General features: G+C 56.2%; 1 protein-coding gene across 1 annotated transcript; it reads left to right on the forward strand.

The window, feature by feature from the left end:
* Positions 1-418: 418 nt before the first annotated feature.
* Positions 419-11,416, forward strand: NT5C1A (5'-nucleotidase, cytosolic IA). Its single transcript, XM_027740279.2, has 6 exons — positions 419-554; positions 6,042-6,209; positions 7,030-7,159; positions 7,443-7,565; positions 8,006-8,190; positions 8,409-11,416. Exons 1-6 carry the CDS (start codon positions 459-461, stop codon positions 8,772-8,774), a joined length of 1,068 nt encoding a protein of 355 aa, XP_027596080.1. The 5' UTR covers positions 419-458; the 3' UTR covers positions 8,775-11,416.
* The last annotated feature ends 6,433 nt before the right edge of the window (positions 11,417-17,849 follow it).

Consider the following 17,849-nt stretch of genomic DNA (forward strand, 5'->3'; position numbering starts at 1 on the left):
CCCTCCTGCCCTTCCCGTTGCCCTGGCATCGGTGCCACCCTGTGCTCTCCAAGGGTGGCCAAACCCTTGGCACGAGCAGGAGCTGGTGTCTGCCGTGGGTGCCCCATCACATCCCTCTCCGTGTCCTCCTGGGGGGCTCTGCTGATGTCACCTTTGTCCCCAGCCCCCTCCCCTCGCTCCCGGGGGCTCGCTGCCCCCGGGGCTGGCTCTGCTTTGGAACGAGGTCTCCCGGCTCGGTTCCCCGCAGCACCCCGGTATTACCGGGCGGAGGGGAGGCGGCGGCGAGGAGCGCTCGGTCCCGAAGAGGTTAATCCGTGTCCCGGTGGACTGAAACCCCGGAGCTTCATGGGATGCCTTATAAAGCGCGTTCCGCCGGGCCGGCCCCGGCTCCGGGAGCTCCCGGGACTGGCGGAGCCGCCGCCGCGCCGGAGCCGCCGGTGCCCCGGAGCCGCCGCACTATGGAGCCGCCGGGCCCTACCGGGGCGCCGGGCCGGCCCTGGGATGAAGCCAAGGCTTTCTACGACAACCTCGCCCCCAAGAAGAAGCCCAAATCGGTGAGAGCCCCCGAGGTGCCCAGCCGCGCTGCACTCCCTGCCCCCGGGGGGACGCAGCCCCTCTGGGTGCCCCCCTCCAAACCGCGTACCCCATCTCCCCCGGGTGCCCCCAGGTCACTCCAGGGGCCCCATCTTCTACAGGTTCTCTGTGGTCCTCCTGGGTGCCTCATCTTCTCTGGATTCCCCTGTGGAACCCCCCGGGTGTCTCTGGGTGCCCCATCCCATCTCCTCCACACTCTCTGGGGTCCCCCCGGGGGTGTCTCTGGTTTTTCTTTGACACCCTGTCTCCGTCCAGGTCCCGGGGTCTCTCCAGATGCCCCCACTCTTCCTTGGCATCCCTGGGTTACGCTTGGTTGTCTCTGGGTTCCTGTGGGTCCCTGTGGTGTTCCCGGGTCCCTCCTGGGCTGAGGTGTCCTTGCAGAGTGGCTCCGTGTCCCATGAGCTGCCTGTCCCCTGCGCCAAGGCAGGAGGCCCTGCCAGGGACAGGAGGGGTGGCAGTGCTGGAGCAGGGGGACAGCCCGGGAGCTGAATCCCTGCCCAGAGCAGTGGGGTGTCACAGGGGTGCAGCTGCCCCTGCCAGGCTCGCCTGCTCTGGGAGATTAGAGGGAAAGCCTCCGTTATCTAACCAGGGCTGAGCCTGCCGGGTTTAAACATGGGAGCCCCTGGAAGTGCTGCCGTACCTCGGGATAGCTGTGGAGCTCTGTGTGTGACCTCTCCACGAGGGGAGACTGCTAAGCTTTCGCTCTGCAGACCCCAACTTGGAGCAGCCCCTGTGCTTTCCCGGCTGGGGACCCGGCTGCAGCCCCCTGTCGTGGACCCGCTGCCAGCTGGCATTGCTGTGCCCTTCCCAGAGGAAGAGGGACAGCCTGGCCTGGTGGCAGGATGCAGCTAGTTGTCTTTCATGCCATGCTCTCGGCCTGTGTAGATGTCAGCCCAGGCTCCTCCTCTCCTTGCAGGCAGCTCGGTGACCAGTGCCCCCGTCTGTGCTGTACGACTGAGGCGCCGGGCAGGGATGGGCTTTGCTCACACAGCAAACCAGCGGCAGGGCCGAGATCCAGGCACCCAGATCCTCAAGTCAGGCTGTGCCATCCCCCTTTGTGGGGCTGGGGACGATGCTCAGCCTCGTGCCCCTCTGTTGGGGCAGGCTGGGGGCCCTCGCACAGAGCTGGGGTGCCCTGCCCTGCCCTGCCAGGCAGCTGCCAGCCCTGTGATGGATGGCTGCAGAGCTCTTTTCTGCAGCGTAAATAATGCTCTGGGAAAACTCAAAACCATCCCAGCCATCGCCCTGAACTTTAATCTGATCCCGAGCAGGGGGCTCAGAACACCCAGGGCTCCCTCGTGCATGCGGGAAATGGAGTTGTCAGTCTGTGCCCTTGGAGGTGCCAGGTCTGTCTGTCCTCTTGGTGGAACAGGAGCGGGTACCTGTGGGGGAGCAGATGTGAGCTGTGGGGGCTGCTCCCTCCTGGACACGGGCTGTGAGGTGGCAGGAGGCAGGGGGATTTTGGGGAGCCCATTCCTGGCTGGGAAATGGGTTGGTTAACAGGGCATTCCCACTTTGCAGGGGTCTCTGCTCTTCCCATGCTCCGGCTCCTGTGGCTGCTCCAGCCTCGCTCCTGCCAGCTGGGGAGGTCAGCGAAGGGATTTGTCACTCCTCAGCAATGCTGAAAATGTCCCCCAGCCTCTCTGGTGACGCTGAGTGGGGTTAATGGGAGCTGACCTTCTTCTGGCTCCCTTCCTCTGAGCACCCTGCTTGTCCCCTGCACCCTTGGGGTCCCATCTGGCTCACCAGGGTGCCTGATTTTTGGGATGCTGTAGCTGGAGTGGGGGTGATGCTTGATCTTGGAGCAAGCCCTTCTTCTTCCCTTTCTGTGACCATATTTCACTCCAAAATCCACCTCCAAATGTTGAATTTGGTCTTCTGCAGCATCCAGGGAAGTGCCCAGAGCTGACAGGATTCTTCCAGGATTTTAGGATCCAGTTGGGTCCAGCAGATTCAGCCCCAGGCAGGGATCAAGGGAGGCAGAACAGGGTCCCCACCGTGGCTCCTGCCAGTGGTGGCCTCCAGGGGTGGCAGTGAAGCTGCTGGTGTTGGGTGCCACTGTGGGCACCTGTGGCTCCTGTGGGTGGGAGGACGCAGTCCTGCTGCTCCTCCTGGGAGCCTGTGGGATTTCCAAATGTCTGCCTCTAATCCTTGGGGGGCTGCTTAGGATTTACATCTGATTAGAAGAGCTATTTAAAGGCCGCCAGCTGTTGGGTCTGCAGAGGGAAATGGGCTGTTTCCAGTCACTCCTGAAATACATCTTTGCCCCCAAATTGGGCGTTTGGATCTGTGATGGGTTTTGCACTTGATGGATCTGGAGCATGTTGGAAAGGTCACTTATGCTTTTGAGATGGACTTGGACTTTGTGGATCACCTGGAGCTGTGCCAAGGGCTGATGTCCCTCTTTAGAGGGCTGGGCTGTCGGGACATGTCCCTGGTCATCCCTCCTGTTTGCCTGACCACAGAGATGGACCCAGGATTAGGATGGGACCTTCCCCCACGCTGCCCTGCTCATACTTCTCTTAAACACATCATTAATCTCTTGCTCAGTGGTCAGGATGGGGCTGGATCTGACCTTCCCATGAGAAGGAAGGGAGAAGAGCTCACTGTGAATCTCCAGGCAGCAAATTCAGTTGGATTTGGCTGAGCAGAGCCCAGGCTTGTGTTGGATGATGAGCTTTAACTGACCTTGGCTGACCTTGGATGTTGCTCCCAGGGGAAAACAGGGTTTGTGATTCAGAGTTCCCAAACCCTCAGGGGCTGGGGCACCAGGAGCAGGAGGCTGTGTTGGGATGGGGGCTGTGAGTCTAAATACATCCCAACCAGGACTGTGAGCAGGACCCCTCCCATGCACGTGCTTCCTGTTACAAAAGGAGGGTGTTTGCCTTGAAACATCACGGTTTTGGGGGAAAAGTGGCATTTGTTAGGTTGTTCACAGCACTCTGATGGGGGATTTGAGGTGCTGTGGTTCCTGGAGCACTGAGGCTTTTTAAAGCCCATTTCTGAATGTTGTAATGGCCATCTGCAGTACTAGTAGGGATGGAGAAGCATCCAAACAACCTTGAGGAGGGAACGCTTCCAAATGAAACCTCCACTTCAAAGAAATGTCAAAATGCAGATCCCTCCTCGCAGAGCAGAATTGCCTTATTTTTTAAATGTCAGCATTTCCCAGAGAACAGCAGGGCTGTTCCAGCCCAGCCGGAGCTGCGTTAGCACCCGGGTGAGACTTTCCTGCCTAAAGTGCTCCGAAGGTGCAAATCTTCCTTGGCAGGAGCCGACAGGATCCGGCAGGTCCCATTCCCAAGGGCCAAGCTTCCTGCCCGCGGGCACCTGGGGCTCCAGCAGCCCACGCTGGGGCAGAGTCAGGCCCCAAGCTTATGGTTATTTTTATTGCTGCGTTTATTACCTCTTAAATTAACCTCCTGGAGGCTGGTGCCTTTAAGTGGCGGGGAAGGGACCTTGAGCAGCCTGTTGCTGTTGTGCAAGGTGTCCCCTCAGGGTGCAAGGTGTGTGTGTGTGGAGACAGATGGAAATTCCCTCTGGGCACCTGGCTTGGCTTGTGGCCCCAAACATCCTTCTGGCCCCCTTCTTTGTCTCTGTGCTGTTACGTGTGGGCTGCTGACCTATTTTCTCTCCTAAGGATCTTCCTTCAGGGCTGGTTCTGGAGGATGCTTTGCCCTGTGGTCCGCTGGGGACCAGGATCAGGGAGCAAACACCTGGCAGCTTTCCTACAGAGCCAGCACTGCAGGGAGTCGGGAGAAGGATGGAGAGGCAGACTCCAGCTAATGGCCGGATGTCCCAAGACCTTTAGTAGTTATTAATATTTTCAGCTAACAAATGGCCCATGTCACCAGAGTTATTAATTAATGAGTTGAAGTGCCAAGACTTGGCCTGTAACCAGTTAATAGCTGACACCCCTTGGGGAGCTGAACATAATTGGAGACCTGGCCCTGGTTCACTTGGAGCAATGCTGGTGCCATGGATCAGCTCCTGCATGGACCTGGGTGATCCTGCATGCCCTGGGGGTTGTTCCCTTGCTTTCCTTAAGGAGCCACTTTCAAATGGGATCATATTTCTTTGCAAATGCTGCAGGAAAGGGATCCCTGTGGCTGTAGTGATGTTCTGAGCCTGACCTGATCTGTGTCTCATCCTGATCACCTGCTGCTTAATTGCTTCGCTGGGGATTTTGGGAATTTGGGGACTGATGCAGCCTTGGAGAGGGGACTGACCGTGCTGCAGGGCTGGCCTTGGGCACTGCTTACAGGGGCGTTTGGTGCTGGGAATGGGATGGAAGCTCCCAGTGACTCATTCCTGGGTGTGTCTCCATGCCGGGCTGGGGGCAGAGCGAGTCCCAGGGCAAGCCCAGCCCTGTGGGGAGTGAATCCCCAGTGTGGATGGGGTACCTGTCCTTGCCAGGCTGCTGTTCCTGTAAAGCTCAGCCCTAGGCAGGGTGGGAGCTTGAACTTTGGAGCACCTGGGTGTGCAGAGCAGCTGGCAGAGGCACCCTCCACCCCCTGGGCAAACGGCATTGCCGGAGGATTACTCACAGGGTAATGCCACAAAGGATCCCAGAGATCACAGAGGAGTGGTTTCTGCAGTGCTGACACCTGGATTTCACAGGCTTCCTGCAGAGATGCATCCCTGAGCTCCCAGGAAGCCCCTGAGGCCTGTCCTGCTCCCTGGACTTGCTGCAGGCTCTGCTGGGGACAGGGCTCCCTGTGCCACTGTCCCTCTGTAGGATTTGCTGTCCTGGCAGTGAGCATTCCTCATTGGCCACCAGTAATTAACTTATTTTTGTGCTTGCAAGTGAGTGATGGGGATTAACACCTCCCTGCCCTCTAAGGGGAGAGGGACATCGGGTGGGGGTCAAGATGAGATTGACTTTCCCAGTGTTCCCTCTCTCCCTGCCAAGTCCCACTGGAGGTGCCTTGTTGACTTGAGTGGATTTTGGATCAAGCCTTCGAACATTAATAATAATGACATATAAATCATTGCCTGCACCACCTGTTTGTCATGTTTCCGCCCACAATAACTCTATCAAGTGTTTTTAGGAGCTGAGCTGGCGTGGGTTGTTTGTCACATCTGGACGGCATCACGGGATGCGGATCTGGCTGAGCCGCAGAGTGGTTTTTCCTGGCTGGGGGGTGGGAAAAGCCACAAAAATCCCTTCTGCATGAGGCTGAGTGGTTCTCCTGGGCTAGTCTGTTGGGCCTGAGAGCCTGCTTGCAGCGGGAATGCTCGGGAGTGGGATTGCAGGTATCCCAAAAGTGTGGGGGCGGCGCGTCAGGCGCATCGGGAGATCAGGGTTGCAGCTGCCCCTTGTCCTCCAAATCACTACAGAGGTGTCACCCACCCCCTGGCCTTTCATGCTGGGAGCGAAGAGATGCCAGCCCAGGGAGCGGGGCTGGGAGCAGGGGCTGCCTCACAGTTTGTCCCTCTGCCCACAGCCCAAGCCGGAGAACGCCATCACCATCGCCGTGTCCTCGCGGGCGCTGTTCCGCATGGAGGAGGAGCAGAAGATCTACAACGAGCAAGGGGTGGAGGCCTACGTGAAATACCAGCTGGACCACGAGAACGAGCCCTTCCTCCCCGGGGCTGCCTTTCCCTTTGTCAAGGTGAGCGTCCACCCACCTAAGGTGAATCAGCACTCTGGTCCTCACCCAAAAATTCCTGGGAGAGGGGAGTGCTGTGGGATGCTTGCATGGGGTCGGGATGGAGACGAGCAGTGTGGTAGAAGGGATGCAGCCACAGGGCAAACAGAGGTCAAATAAACCTCCTGGCAAGTGATGTTGCTGCTTCCAGGGCTGAGCAAATGCTGGATTTTGGCAACTGAGCCCAAGAACTGAAAAAATCATCTCTTTGGATCGTATTTAGAGTTTCCCTTTAGGGAATTCTCATAACTTTAAAAAAATTATTATTATTACAATTTATTTATTCTTGTAAATTGGCTGAGTTTAGCCTTGCTGCAGAGTCAGCCAATTTCTAATTTTGATGTGTTGAAATGAGGCATTTCAAACTTGAAAAACATTTTCCAGTTTCTTCCCCAGTTCCTCTGGATTTAGTGCAGCTTTGGGTGCTCGCTGGAGCAATCTCTTGCCTGTTCCCAATGAATAAACTAATCCACTCAGTGGGGAGAGACTTATTCTGTTGCTGATTGCTTGAAAAACACTTATCTGTAACTCAGAGCTAATTTATTCTCATTTCTTAAGCTCGAAACCTTTCATGTTTGAAAACAGAAGAGCAGCAATGTGGGTTTTTCCCCCCCCAGAAATCAGTCTGTTTTTTCCCAGTCGATGCTGGCTTGGCTCAGGGTGTAGCTGGGGCTGGGCCAGATCCCTGGTTTGGTAAACAGGAGTGTTTTGCTCGGTGGGAGGGGGGTCAGGGCCACGCCTGGGGCTCGCTGACACTCCCCCCCCTCACCCTGGGGTGCTGCAGGCACTGGAGGCAGTGAATACACAACTGAGAGAGCTCTACCCTGACAGCGAGGAGCTCTTTGACATCGTCCTCATGACCAACAACCACGCCCAGGTTGGGGTTCGCTTGATCAACAGCATCAACCACTACGGTAAGCGGGGAGGGAAGGCGTCCTTTGCTTGGCACCAAGAAAAGGAGGTGTTTTCTCCTGTCTCCTCCTGCCAAACACCCTCTGAGCCCGCTTCTCCCAGATTTCCTGGGTATTGAGAGCGGGAGTTGGCCGATGCTGAGGTGCTCTGGCTGCTGGCCCTGCTGTTGGGCAGCAGAGCCAAATTTAGCCCAGTCCTGCCGGCTCTGGGGATGCCACGGGGAGCAGCAGGTCAAGGCTTGTTCAGGGGGCACCAGGGCTCACCCCGGGGTCTGTCTGCCCTCAGATCTGTTCATCGAGAGGTTCTGCATGACGGGAGGGAACAGCCCCATCTGTTACCTCAAGGCCTATCACGCCAACCTCTACCTCTCCTCTGACGCTGAGAAAGTGAGTGGGGCCATTGAAGAGGGTGAGTCTGGGGTCCAGCCTGGGGGGGGGGAGAAATGGGGGGAGCCTGGAGCCCTCAGGGGGTTGGTGCCAGGAGCAATAGCTCCAATATCCATGTCCCTATGTTGACATGCAATTCAGGTTTGCCTTGTCCCGCATCTTCGAAGCTCCAAAGAGCCTCTAGTTTCCATAGAAATAAGCTTTTCCACGAGCTCCACAGCTCTTCCAAGGCAAAGGCGGTGTTTTTCCTCATTAATTCCCATATGCAAAGGGTGATTTGTCATCTGGGGATTTGTTTTTGCTGTAAAAGGTCTTGGGGCCAAGCTGCAGGCGCTGCTGGGTGCATTTCCTTGCGGTGTTTGCTTCCAGCCCGTCGTGTTTTGCTCTGCTCCTCAGTGGATGTGCCACAAGGACGGATCCTTGGGTAACTGCCACCTCTTGCCTCACGCTTTACCTCTGCAGGGATTGCTGCAGCCACCATCTTCAGCCCCAGCAGAGACCTGGAGGTGTCAGAGAACCAGCTGCGGGTGGCGTTTGACGGGGACGCTGTGCTCTTCTCGGACGAGTCGGAGCAGATCGTGAAGGCTCACGGCTTGGACATGTTCTTTGAGCACGAAAAGGCTCATGAGAACAAGCCTCTGGCACAGGTAGTGCTGGGGTGAAGCCAGGAAAAGGCTCTGGGAGGGAGGCAGCCCTCAGGGATGCTCTCACCTCTGGGAATAAGGCAGAGATGGGCATGTGGGGTGTGAGGCCGGGTAGGTCAGCAGCTGCTGGCCCATGGGATGGTTGTGGTGGGATGTTGTTTAGGGAGGAAGAAGGATGGCACAGACATCTGCAAAGTGATGGTTTCTTCTTGCTTCATCAGGGACCCCTGAAGGGCTTCCTGGAGGCCCTGGGGAAGCTGCAGAAGAAGTTCTACTCCAAGGGGCTGAGGATGGAGTGTCCCATCCGCACGTACCTGGTCACCGCCAGGAGCGCGGCCAGCTCGGGGGCCCGGGCCCTAAAGACTCTGCGCAGCTGGGGCCTGGAGACGGACGAGGCTTTGTTCCTGGCCGGGGCTCCCAAGGGGCCGCTGCTGAGGAAGATCCGCCCCCACATCTTCTTCGACGACCAGATGTTCCACGTGGAGGGAGCCAAGGAGATGGGCACCGTGGCCGCCCACGTCCCCTACGGCGTCGCCCAGAAGCACAAGCGGCCGGCGCAGGAGAAGCAAACCCCCAACAGTAAATAGTGGAACTGGCTGGTCCCACAGCCCCTGGCATGGACCTCATCCCGTGTGTGTCACACCCCCGGCGGGGTCGTGGTCTGCAAGGCAGAGAGCGTTTGTCCCGGGGAACGTGAGTTTGTTCCCCCGCGGGAGCCGTGTCGGGGGCACGGAGGGAGGAGGGGGCTGATGGAACGCTTCCTTTCGCCTCTTTTAATCGGGGTGCTGTGGTGGTGTCCCTGTCCCTCGTGGGACTGGGGACTCCTCTGTGCCAGGCATCCCGTGAGCCGTTTTCCCAGTTCGTCCGCGCGCTCTGCGCTCGCTTCAGGCAAAATCCCTCGAGGATGGATCTGCCTTGTGTGGACTCTTTGTGCCAGGCAGGTGTCACCTATTGGTGTTTATTTAAAACCCCAGGTAACTCCCAGAGACTTCGACTTCCAGAGCAAATGTTTAGGCTGAACTGGAAAGTGGGGAGCACCCAACAACCTTTCTTGCAGCTTTGAAACAAAATGTCCCTTTTAACTAAAATTACACCGTAGTATTGTGTCTTCCCAGGCTCATCTTCTGCTCCCTAACTAGAAAATATTCAATATCTGTCCTTACAGCAAGATTTTGCCAGCTGAACAGCTTAAATTTGGAAAAATAGAAACAAATACTTACATATTAAAATGAAAAAAATCCTGTTTCCTGCTTGGAGCTTTGGGCTAGCTAATGTATTGTTGGGCCCAGGTTTTTGTATTTGGGTTTCACACTTGCATGATTTAGTACTTGAAAATAATAATCTCGGTGAGGCATCCAAAGCCCAGCTCATCCCTGAGCTGTCCAGGGGCTGCAGACACATGCCCAGGGCTTCAATTAAGTTAAAAGCAGGCCCTGGTATATTAGGGACATCATTTGAAGTCCATTTAGGTAAATCTGCAGAGAATTTCAGCCTGGGGATTTTAATTAAAGGATTTTTTTTTCCCTTTCTAGGCTGAGCCCATATGAGTTGATAATCTTTTTCTCCTCAGCTTCTTAAAACCTCTGGTGTTTCCTAAAATAGACACCTCTGCTAGTGATGCTGTGAGAGAACCAAATCTCTGATTAAAAAAACAGGCTGAGAGATCAATTGGAGAGAAACTGGTGTGGAAATCACACTGACATTTCTGCTCAAAGCCCTGTCCCAGAGGACACCCTCAGGAGGAAAATTTAAAGATTATTTCTTCCTTGTGTTTTTTTTTTTCCTTTTTTTTTTTGTACTACACCCCACAGTGTAGGAGGAAGTGTAGCAGGAAGGATGCTCAGTATTATCAGTTTGTAGTTTTCTACAAACTCCATGGGCTGAAGTTTCCCAAGGTGTGTGTCTGCCTCTGACTCTTTCCAGGGAAGTTTCAGCTCAAAGAGTGAGGCTGGAGCTTGAGTTATTGCACTTTTGAGGAATATATAAACAAGCTGGTGATGCCTTCAGTGGCTTGGCAGACTTTTCTCATTGCACTAAATCCCACTCTAGCAGTGAAGAGCAAATTGCACTTTTTTCCCCCCATGCTCTTTGACAGACTGTTCTTTGTCACATCTGGGTGACAAAGACCTCAGAGGAAGGTCTAAAATCCAAACAAACAAAGAAAAAAAATCTTGAAAGACGTGAGTATCTTGGTAACACATCCATTAACATTCAGGTTTATAGAAAGGTCTCGTCTTTTTGATGTGAACCCAAGATTTTGGGATCTTGGGCTGGATCTTGGAGGCCTTTTTGGCAGCTGGGAGGGGAGCACAGCCTGGCCTCTCAGTAAACATCTCCAAGGTGTTTCCTGAAGATCTGCATCGTGGAAGCCCAGCCAAGCCCAGCTTGCACACGGGAGGGGATGTTCCAGGAGGAATGGAATTGTCAGCCAGCCCTTCGGAGCAGGGCAGGGTGCCAGTGGGATTGGATACAGGGTGCAAGCACGGCCACTGGGGTGGGTGGTTGCACTGGGTGCTGTGGGGAATGTGCTGGATGATCCAGAGGCAATGTTGGTGTTGGCAGGGCTGGGCTGGCAGGAGGAGATGGATGCCCTGTCTGGAGGTGCTGTGAGCTCCAGGGAAGTATGCACGGTGATTTTGGGGCACAGCCCTGGATCTCAGCAGCTTTCCTGCTGCCTTTCTGGGCCCTGAGATGCACAGGGAGCTGGTTGTGAGCTGAGGGCAGGGTTTTAGTGACTGTGCTTAGGGTTCTCCTGCTGCCAGGGCAGCTTAGGGGCTCACTGGGAGACGTGGGACTCAGGAAATGGGCCCCAGGTGAGGCAAACCTCCCTTCTCCCCCCTTGAGTCCTTCCCGAGTGGGGATTTCTGTTCCTGCAGTGGCTGCCCCATTTGCTTTTATCCACGTGGCTTCTTGTGTTTTTATCTCCTCCATCACTACAACTGGAAGACATGGACTTGCTGCTTGTGTGCTTTCCTCATGTGCCCACCTGCCATGTCCCCTCGGGCTGGGGGTGTGATGGGGTCCCTGGTTCCAGCTCCATGGGCTGGGCACATCTCCCACCTGGATGGGCCAGTGCAGCCTCTTGTGCTGTCCTGGCTGACAACTGGACTTTCCTGCTGTGTGTTGTTGCCCTGGGTTTCACTTCATTGTCCTCCAGTGTTTGTTTTTTTTTTGCCATGTTAATGAAATCCCTCGGGGTGTTTTTCTGTAATAAACCGTGTTGGTCCCAGCCTGGCTCTCTGTCGCCTTTCTCACAATGAGTATTTTGGCTGTCTGGGGTCCCTGCTTGGGACCTCCCAGGTTTTAGGAGGGTGGGGTGGGGGCGACGAGAAGCTTTTGGGGATTTAAGGGAATTCAGAAAATGTAATTAAAGCACCTAATTTGGAACTGGAAACCTCTGGGAGAGGTGGGATTCCAGAGCTGAGATGTGTGGTGATACAAACACCTCCCTCTGCTTTGTGAACGGCTTTTGTGGGAACCTGGACTTGTGATGAAGCCCTGGATAAAAATACAGTTTGGCAGAAGACTTTTGTCAACTTGATCTTCTCTCAGCCAACAGGTGGGAGGCAGCAAAAGCTTAACAGAGGAGATTTATTGCTGCTGAAGTACCGGGTTTATCCGAGTAGCGACACTGCAGTTCTGGTGTTGGCTCCTCCCTGCCAATAAGGGGAACAGATGGGTTAAGGGGAAGCAACAAATTCTCCATCCAACACCAAATATAGCCAAGGAATGTCCATAGGCCCCGGGGCAGCATCCCTGCTATGGGTGTTCATTTAAGGGATGGATGGCCCTCAGCAGAGAGTGTTTTGTTTTGCTGGAATGCCTTCCCCCAGCCCATCCCCAGTCCTGCATGTTCTTCCACCAGATGCCTGGAGGAAAAATCAAATTCCAGCACAAATTCCAGCCAGTGTTGCACCAGTGAAAGTCCAGGTGGGTCCATCCGCTCCTGAGAGGTCAAGATGTCCACACCAAGGCCAAGAGCTGCCTCTGATGCAAAATCCACCCCAAACCCCTTGACTCCAAGAGTTGACACCAGGGCCAGGGAGGGTCATGGAAGGACATGGGCCAAGGCCATGTGGGGGGGGGAAGGGGGAGGTTTGTGCAGGTGGGTCTGGCATGTTTTGTCACTGCTTTGCTGCAAGCCTGAGGTTTTGTTTCCGTTGCCTGTTTTCCGAGCTTTTTCTTTTGCCAGCATTGCAGGGCTCTGCAGTGAGAGTGCTTTGAAATGGAGCCCATGGAGGAGGAGAAGCGGAGGCAGAGCTGATGGGGAATTATGCTGCCACTCAGCAATTGTCAGTGCAGATGTTCCCGAGGTAATCACGGCCTTGAATAGCAAGAACTGCTTTTCATGACGAATCTGTGATTTAACCCCAAGAACTTGTGGGGTGTCTCGGTGAGGGTGGGACACACCTGATGACCAGCTGCGTGGCAGGGAGGTCAGGCAGAGAGTGGACTCTGCTCTCCTCATCCTTCATGTGCATCAGGTAAGTCATGACACCTCCCTGCCTCAGTTTCCCCACCACTGTGACAGAGATCAGAAAGAATTATAAAATCACAGACTGGTTTGGGTTGGAAGGGACCTTAAAGCTCTTTGAGTTCCACTCCTCTGCCATGGGCAGGGACAGCTCCACTAGACCAAGTTGCTCACAGCCCCTTTCAACCTGGCCTTGGACACTTCCAGGGGTGGTGAATCCAAAACTGATGAATGATCCAGAGGGAATGTCAAGTCTGAAGGATGACTCTAGCTCGTTGGGGAGGGAAAGCAGAAATCCAGGAGTGCTCTGAAGTGCAGTGAACCCTGTGTCACTGCAGGTCCCCATGTGTAGGGGCCATGCATATACAGGTCTTTCCCGACAACCCTGTGATTTTGGCTGTGAGGGGTCCCAGGTGGGAACTCCACTCATCCCTGCAGTCCCTTTGGTTTTACATCTTTCATGGACTGTGGAATAGGCTCCAACACACACAATCAGGGACCTGCAGCCATCCCAGGAGGCTAAAATGTCAGGGCAGGGGACCTGGTGACAGGCTGACAGAAACACCCTGAGTTGGAAGAGTAGATAAGGGGACCTGGCGGCAAGAGAACAAGCAAAGGGCACTTGCTATCAGCGCTAGCGGGGCCGTGCCAGGATTTGAACAGCCTGACCATCTCGTTCCTTCGACACCGCTATTTATAGCCCTGTCTGCTGATGCCTCTGTCACCGGTGCCTAAAATGGTTCCCCCGAGCGCAGCCAGGGCTGGGCTCGGCCACCCCGCGCTGCTGAGGCCACCGACGAAGCCGTGACTCAACGGGGCGCGTGTGAAGCCGCTTCACCGCCCCGCTGACGGAGGAAAGCGGCGTCTCCCGCTGCCAAGAGGCAGCTCCACGCCGGGCCAGCTCCTTGGAAGATGCACCAGACAGTTTCTGCTTCAGGCCTGGCCCCTCGCCAGAAGGAGTCAATGGGGTACATACACCCATCCTTGCACTTTTCTCCTGCCTTCCCCCCAGAACTGGGAATTGCCCGGCTCTGACTGGGAACCGTTGGTATCCACAGCTTGGTGTTGGTCCTTAAGGTAGCTGTGGGATAACTCCACGGGGATAGCTCAGTGGGAATAACTCCCAACCACGCTGGTGGGAATAACCCTTTGGTTACTAGGCTGGAGCAGCACCAAGAGGGCAAAGATCTTATAACTGCAGAGCAAATCCACCCAGCCCTATTCCCTGCCTGGAGATTCCCCTTTTAAAAAACTGCCTTGTTTTCCCAGTTCTGCCCAGACCAGCGAGCGACGGAGGCGGAGATCTTTCTGTCCTGGCGTTTTCCCATTCCTGCAGTGAAGGTTCTGTTACCAGGGCTGCACTTCAAAGCGTTGCTGGCAGCACTCTGCCGGATAGGACTGTGCCATAATCCCCCAGGGAGGAGAGGAGAGGAGGGGGTGTCAGTACCTAACGGGGCTCCAAGAGGGCTGGAGAGGGATTTCGGACAAGGGCATAGAGTGACAGGACAAGGGGGAATACTTTTAAGCTGAATGAGGGCAGATTTAGATGGATATTAGAAGAAATTCTTCCCTGTGAAGGTAGTGAGGCCCTGGCACAGGTTGCCCAGAGAAGCTGTGGATGCCAGGGAGGACAAATGAGGGAAAATTTGCTCCGAATGCCCTATGAGGGAAGCCTGGCTCTGCCAGCCCCTTGCAGCACTGGCTTTTGGGCTGCATCTGGTGGGAATTGGAGCACGGGTGGATGTGGTTGTGTGAGTGGGAATTCACACCCATCCTGGCGGGGATGCATCTGCCCCAGGGAACAGGGGCCCTGTTCCTGCTGCCACAGCTGTGAGGACTGGGATGGGGATGGGGCCAGGGGTAGGGAGAGGCACCGGCACGGTTGTGGTGCTGAGTGGGTGCCACGAGAGGGCGTGAAGGGCTTTGTGGCGCAGCCACGGGGTGACATGGTGGCTGGTGTCCCCCTCCCTGGTGTCCTTTGTGGGGCAACGTGCCCCAAGTGTCACCGCCACCTTCTGCGGTGCTGCCTGGTGCTCCTTCCCCTTCAGGTGTGTTTGGGGAGCGTGTGAATGGGTGTCTCTGCCTCAGCACAGACCCGGGGGCCACGTTAGCCCCCAGGTGGTCCCCAACCCACCACCTCACAGGGTATGACCCCCATGGGGAAAGGCAGCTGCTCGAAGCCCACCAAGCTGGGCATGAAGAGGTTTTCCTCAGTTCCAGTTCTGGCATGTGGCATGGAAATGCCACCGTGGCAAGGCTGCCATCTCAGGCACCTCGTCACCCAGGGTGACCTGGCTGGGGGGCCGTGGGGGCCTGTCCTGCTGGCTGTACAAACAGGCCCCCACTTCCTCGGCGGCCAAGTGGCCTCCTCCAGGTGCGGCTGGGAATCATTAGGAGCTCTCCGCGCCGGCTGAGTGTGGGAACTGGAAGAGAAAGCTGGAGAGAGGCCTTCTTTCATCTCCCCACTCCCTCCTCCCCCCGTGTCTGCCAAGGCTGGCTTCCTTTTGAATCCTTTAGCTTGTGCCAAGCGAGGGAGAAGGGGGGGGGGAAGAAAGAGAAAAAAGGAAGAAAAAAAAACCCCCACAACCACAGGAATGTGTCCAGGGATCTGGCTTCATTCAGGCTGCTGAGCCCTGAATACCCCGGCTCCACTCGAGGAGCTGGAGGGAGGGCAGCCGTGGCCATCCCTGCCATGGCAGCAGTGGGAAAACAAACAGGGAAGTGGCATTTGGGCCATGGCTGTTACCATAGTGACTGGCAAAGGGTGGTGGGGAGGGGGACATGGCCACATCCCCCACCATGGCACTGGGGAGGCAGGAGCACCCCCGGGTCAGGGTGCCACGAGTCCGTGGAGGGAGTGAGGGGTCCTGCATCTTGGAGAAGCCCGTTCCTATTCCATCCTCACATGGGGATGTGGTGCCCAGACAGCCCACATTCCATCCTGGCATGGGGGCATGGGGCCCAGAAACATGCCCCTGTGCCAGGCCTGTTCCCCCCCCACAAAGACAACAGGGCTGCTGGCCGGGAGGGCTCAAGGGGAGGCTGGGAGACCTTTCTCCAGCACGTCGGGAGAAGGATGTTTTCTGACTCGCTGCCGACTTTGTTCCCAGCAAATTAATAATTTCCTCTCGTGGCAACAGTGTTGGCCCGTGTGAGTGCGTGTGCAAGCGTGTTGGTGGCTCCCACTGCCCTCCCAGCCGCGTTTCCCCCCTTCCCGGAGGGTCTGCACTGCAGCCTTCCTCCATCCTTTCCTCAGCTGGGCTCCTTCCAGCTGTGCATAGCTGTCGGATTCGGCCCAGCTGTGCCGGCCGCTGCCTTGGGAGCATCCCGGCGGGAGCGCTGGGCCGGGCTGTGAACTGATGATGCGAGTGCCGGAGGTGGCGGGGAAGCGCCTTGGGTGGCGGGGAGGGAGGCGCAGCTCCAGGAAGGAGCTCGCTCTCTCTTGGCTTCGTGGCCGGTCTGGCAGCACACTCGGGGAAGAGAGCAGCGAGCAAGCACACGGGGCAGCCACCAGCACACCCCAGCCTCTGTCCTGGAGATGTGGGGCAGATCCCAGACAAACCCAGTGCCAGATGGGAGCACCGGCCACCCCAGCAGAGTGCTGGCACTTCACCTGCACAGCTGCACTTGCCACTCCTCCCTGTGTTGGTCTCGCTGGGACTCACCTGCCCTGCCTGGAGCGCTGCTCCAGCTGCTGCAGCATCCACAGGCCACGGGATAGGGCTGTCTCTGCCTGTGGACTGTGTTTAATGCACCAGTGCCATGGCTGGGAGGGCCTGTGGATGCTCCCTGATGTGCAAAACAGAGTGAGATTTGTTGAGGCACAGGGAGGCTGTGGGAATAGCCGGTGGCTTCCAGGCACAGTGAGGCCGTGGGAATAGACGGTGGCTCAGGGAGGTGGGGTGGGGATTAAAGAGAAAGAAGAAAATTCAGCTCATTGGCAGGACATGTATTTTTCCAACATAAAAGCAAACGGGGGAATCCTTAAATAAGTTGATTGTATAAAACTGTCCCTTTGTATTATTGCCTCACCTTTTCAGGGGGAAAACACCATGGTACCCGTGCGCTGTGTGCTCCGTGCATCCCCCTCCGTGTTCAATCCCTTTGCCTGGAAGCTGTTCCCACACCACCCAGGAAGCTTGTGGGGCTGCCCACGTGCCCCCCACAGCACAGACACCTCTCCTTAGTGTGGGCACGCACTGTGGCATACAGTATCAGGAGATCTTCTGGGAACGCCATCCATTCCTCGGGCAGCATTGTGTTTTGTTCCTTATTTATATCCCCGGGGTGGTGCCACAGGTGGGCGATTGTTCCAGCTGACAGCCTGAAAGGCAAAGAAACAAGATTTAACTTCCTGCTATTCAATTAGAGAAAGTGAGCATTCAGCAGCAGCTGCTGGCTGCCGGCAGGAGCCGACCCCCCCGCCGCGGTGGGCGCGGGGAAAGGGCTCCTCGGCAGGAAAGCTGCCTGCTGCTGCCGTGGGCACGGCGGCTCCGAAGCTGCTCTGAAGACGTTCTGGCTGTCAGTGCTCTCTCCTGGGTTCGTTTTCCGAAAGGAGATTGCCCCATCAAAGCAGCCGCGTGGAGCTCAAGTGAGATGAGGAGGAGGTGAGGGAGCTGGGGGGGCTCAGCCTGGAGAAAAGGAGGCTCAGGGGGGACCTTCTCGCTCTCTGCAATTCCCTGACAAGAGGGGGGAGCCGGGTGGGGATCCGTCTCTTCTCCCAGGTAACAAGTGACAGGACCAGAGGAAACTGCCTCGAGTTGTGCCAGTGAAGGTTTAGATTTGATATTATGGAAAATTTCTTCACTGAAAGGGTGGTCAGGCACTGGCACAGGCTGGCCAGGACAGTGGTGGAATAACCATCCCCAGAAGTGTTCAAAAAACTTGCGGATGTGGCACTTGGGGACATGGTTTAGCAGAGAACACAGCAGTGCTGGGTTAACGGTTGGACTTGACAATTTTAAGGGTCCTTTCCAATCTGAATGATTCTATGGGAAGTGCCAGCATGGAAAACACCAGCGTGGGGAGGGGGGAGGACACACTAAGAGGGGAGCAGCCGTGCAAGGAGGGAAAGCCAGGAGCTCACAGTGCTGGAGGGAGCGGCAGCACTGTGAGTTCCCCCCAGGCCAGCCCTATCACTGCCCTGAACTCTGCATGATCCCTGACCCTGGGGCCTCTCTGGCAGAGG

The sequence above is a fragment of the Pipra filicauda genome, unplaced genomic scaffold (genome assembly GCF_003945595.2).
Source record: "Pipra filicauda isolate LSUMZ 115617 unplaced genomic scaffold, ASM394559v2 scaffold219_size1829416_pilon, whole genome shotgun sequence".
In the NCBI taxonomy this organism is placed as follows: domain Eukaryota; kingdom Metazoa; phylum Chordata; class Aves; order Passeriformes; family Pipridae; genus Pipra; species Pipra filicauda.

What these genes read in the sequence shown, in the direction of transcription:
- NT5C1A (XM_027740279.2), top strand. Translation starts at nt 459, where the DNA reads ATGGAGCCGCCGGGCCCTACCGGGGCGCCGGGCCGGCCCTGGGATGAA. An exon ending in GAGTGGGGCCATTGAAGAGG is followed by an intron (nt 7,566 to 8,005) that starts GTGAGTCTGGGG and finishes TTACCTCTGCAG; the next exon opens with GGATTGCTGCAGCCACCATC. An exon ending in AGAACAAGCCTCTGGCACAG is followed by an intron (nt 8,191 to 8,408) that starts GTAGTGCTGGGG and finishes TTGCTTCATCAG; the next exon opens with GGACCCCTGAAGGGCTTCCT.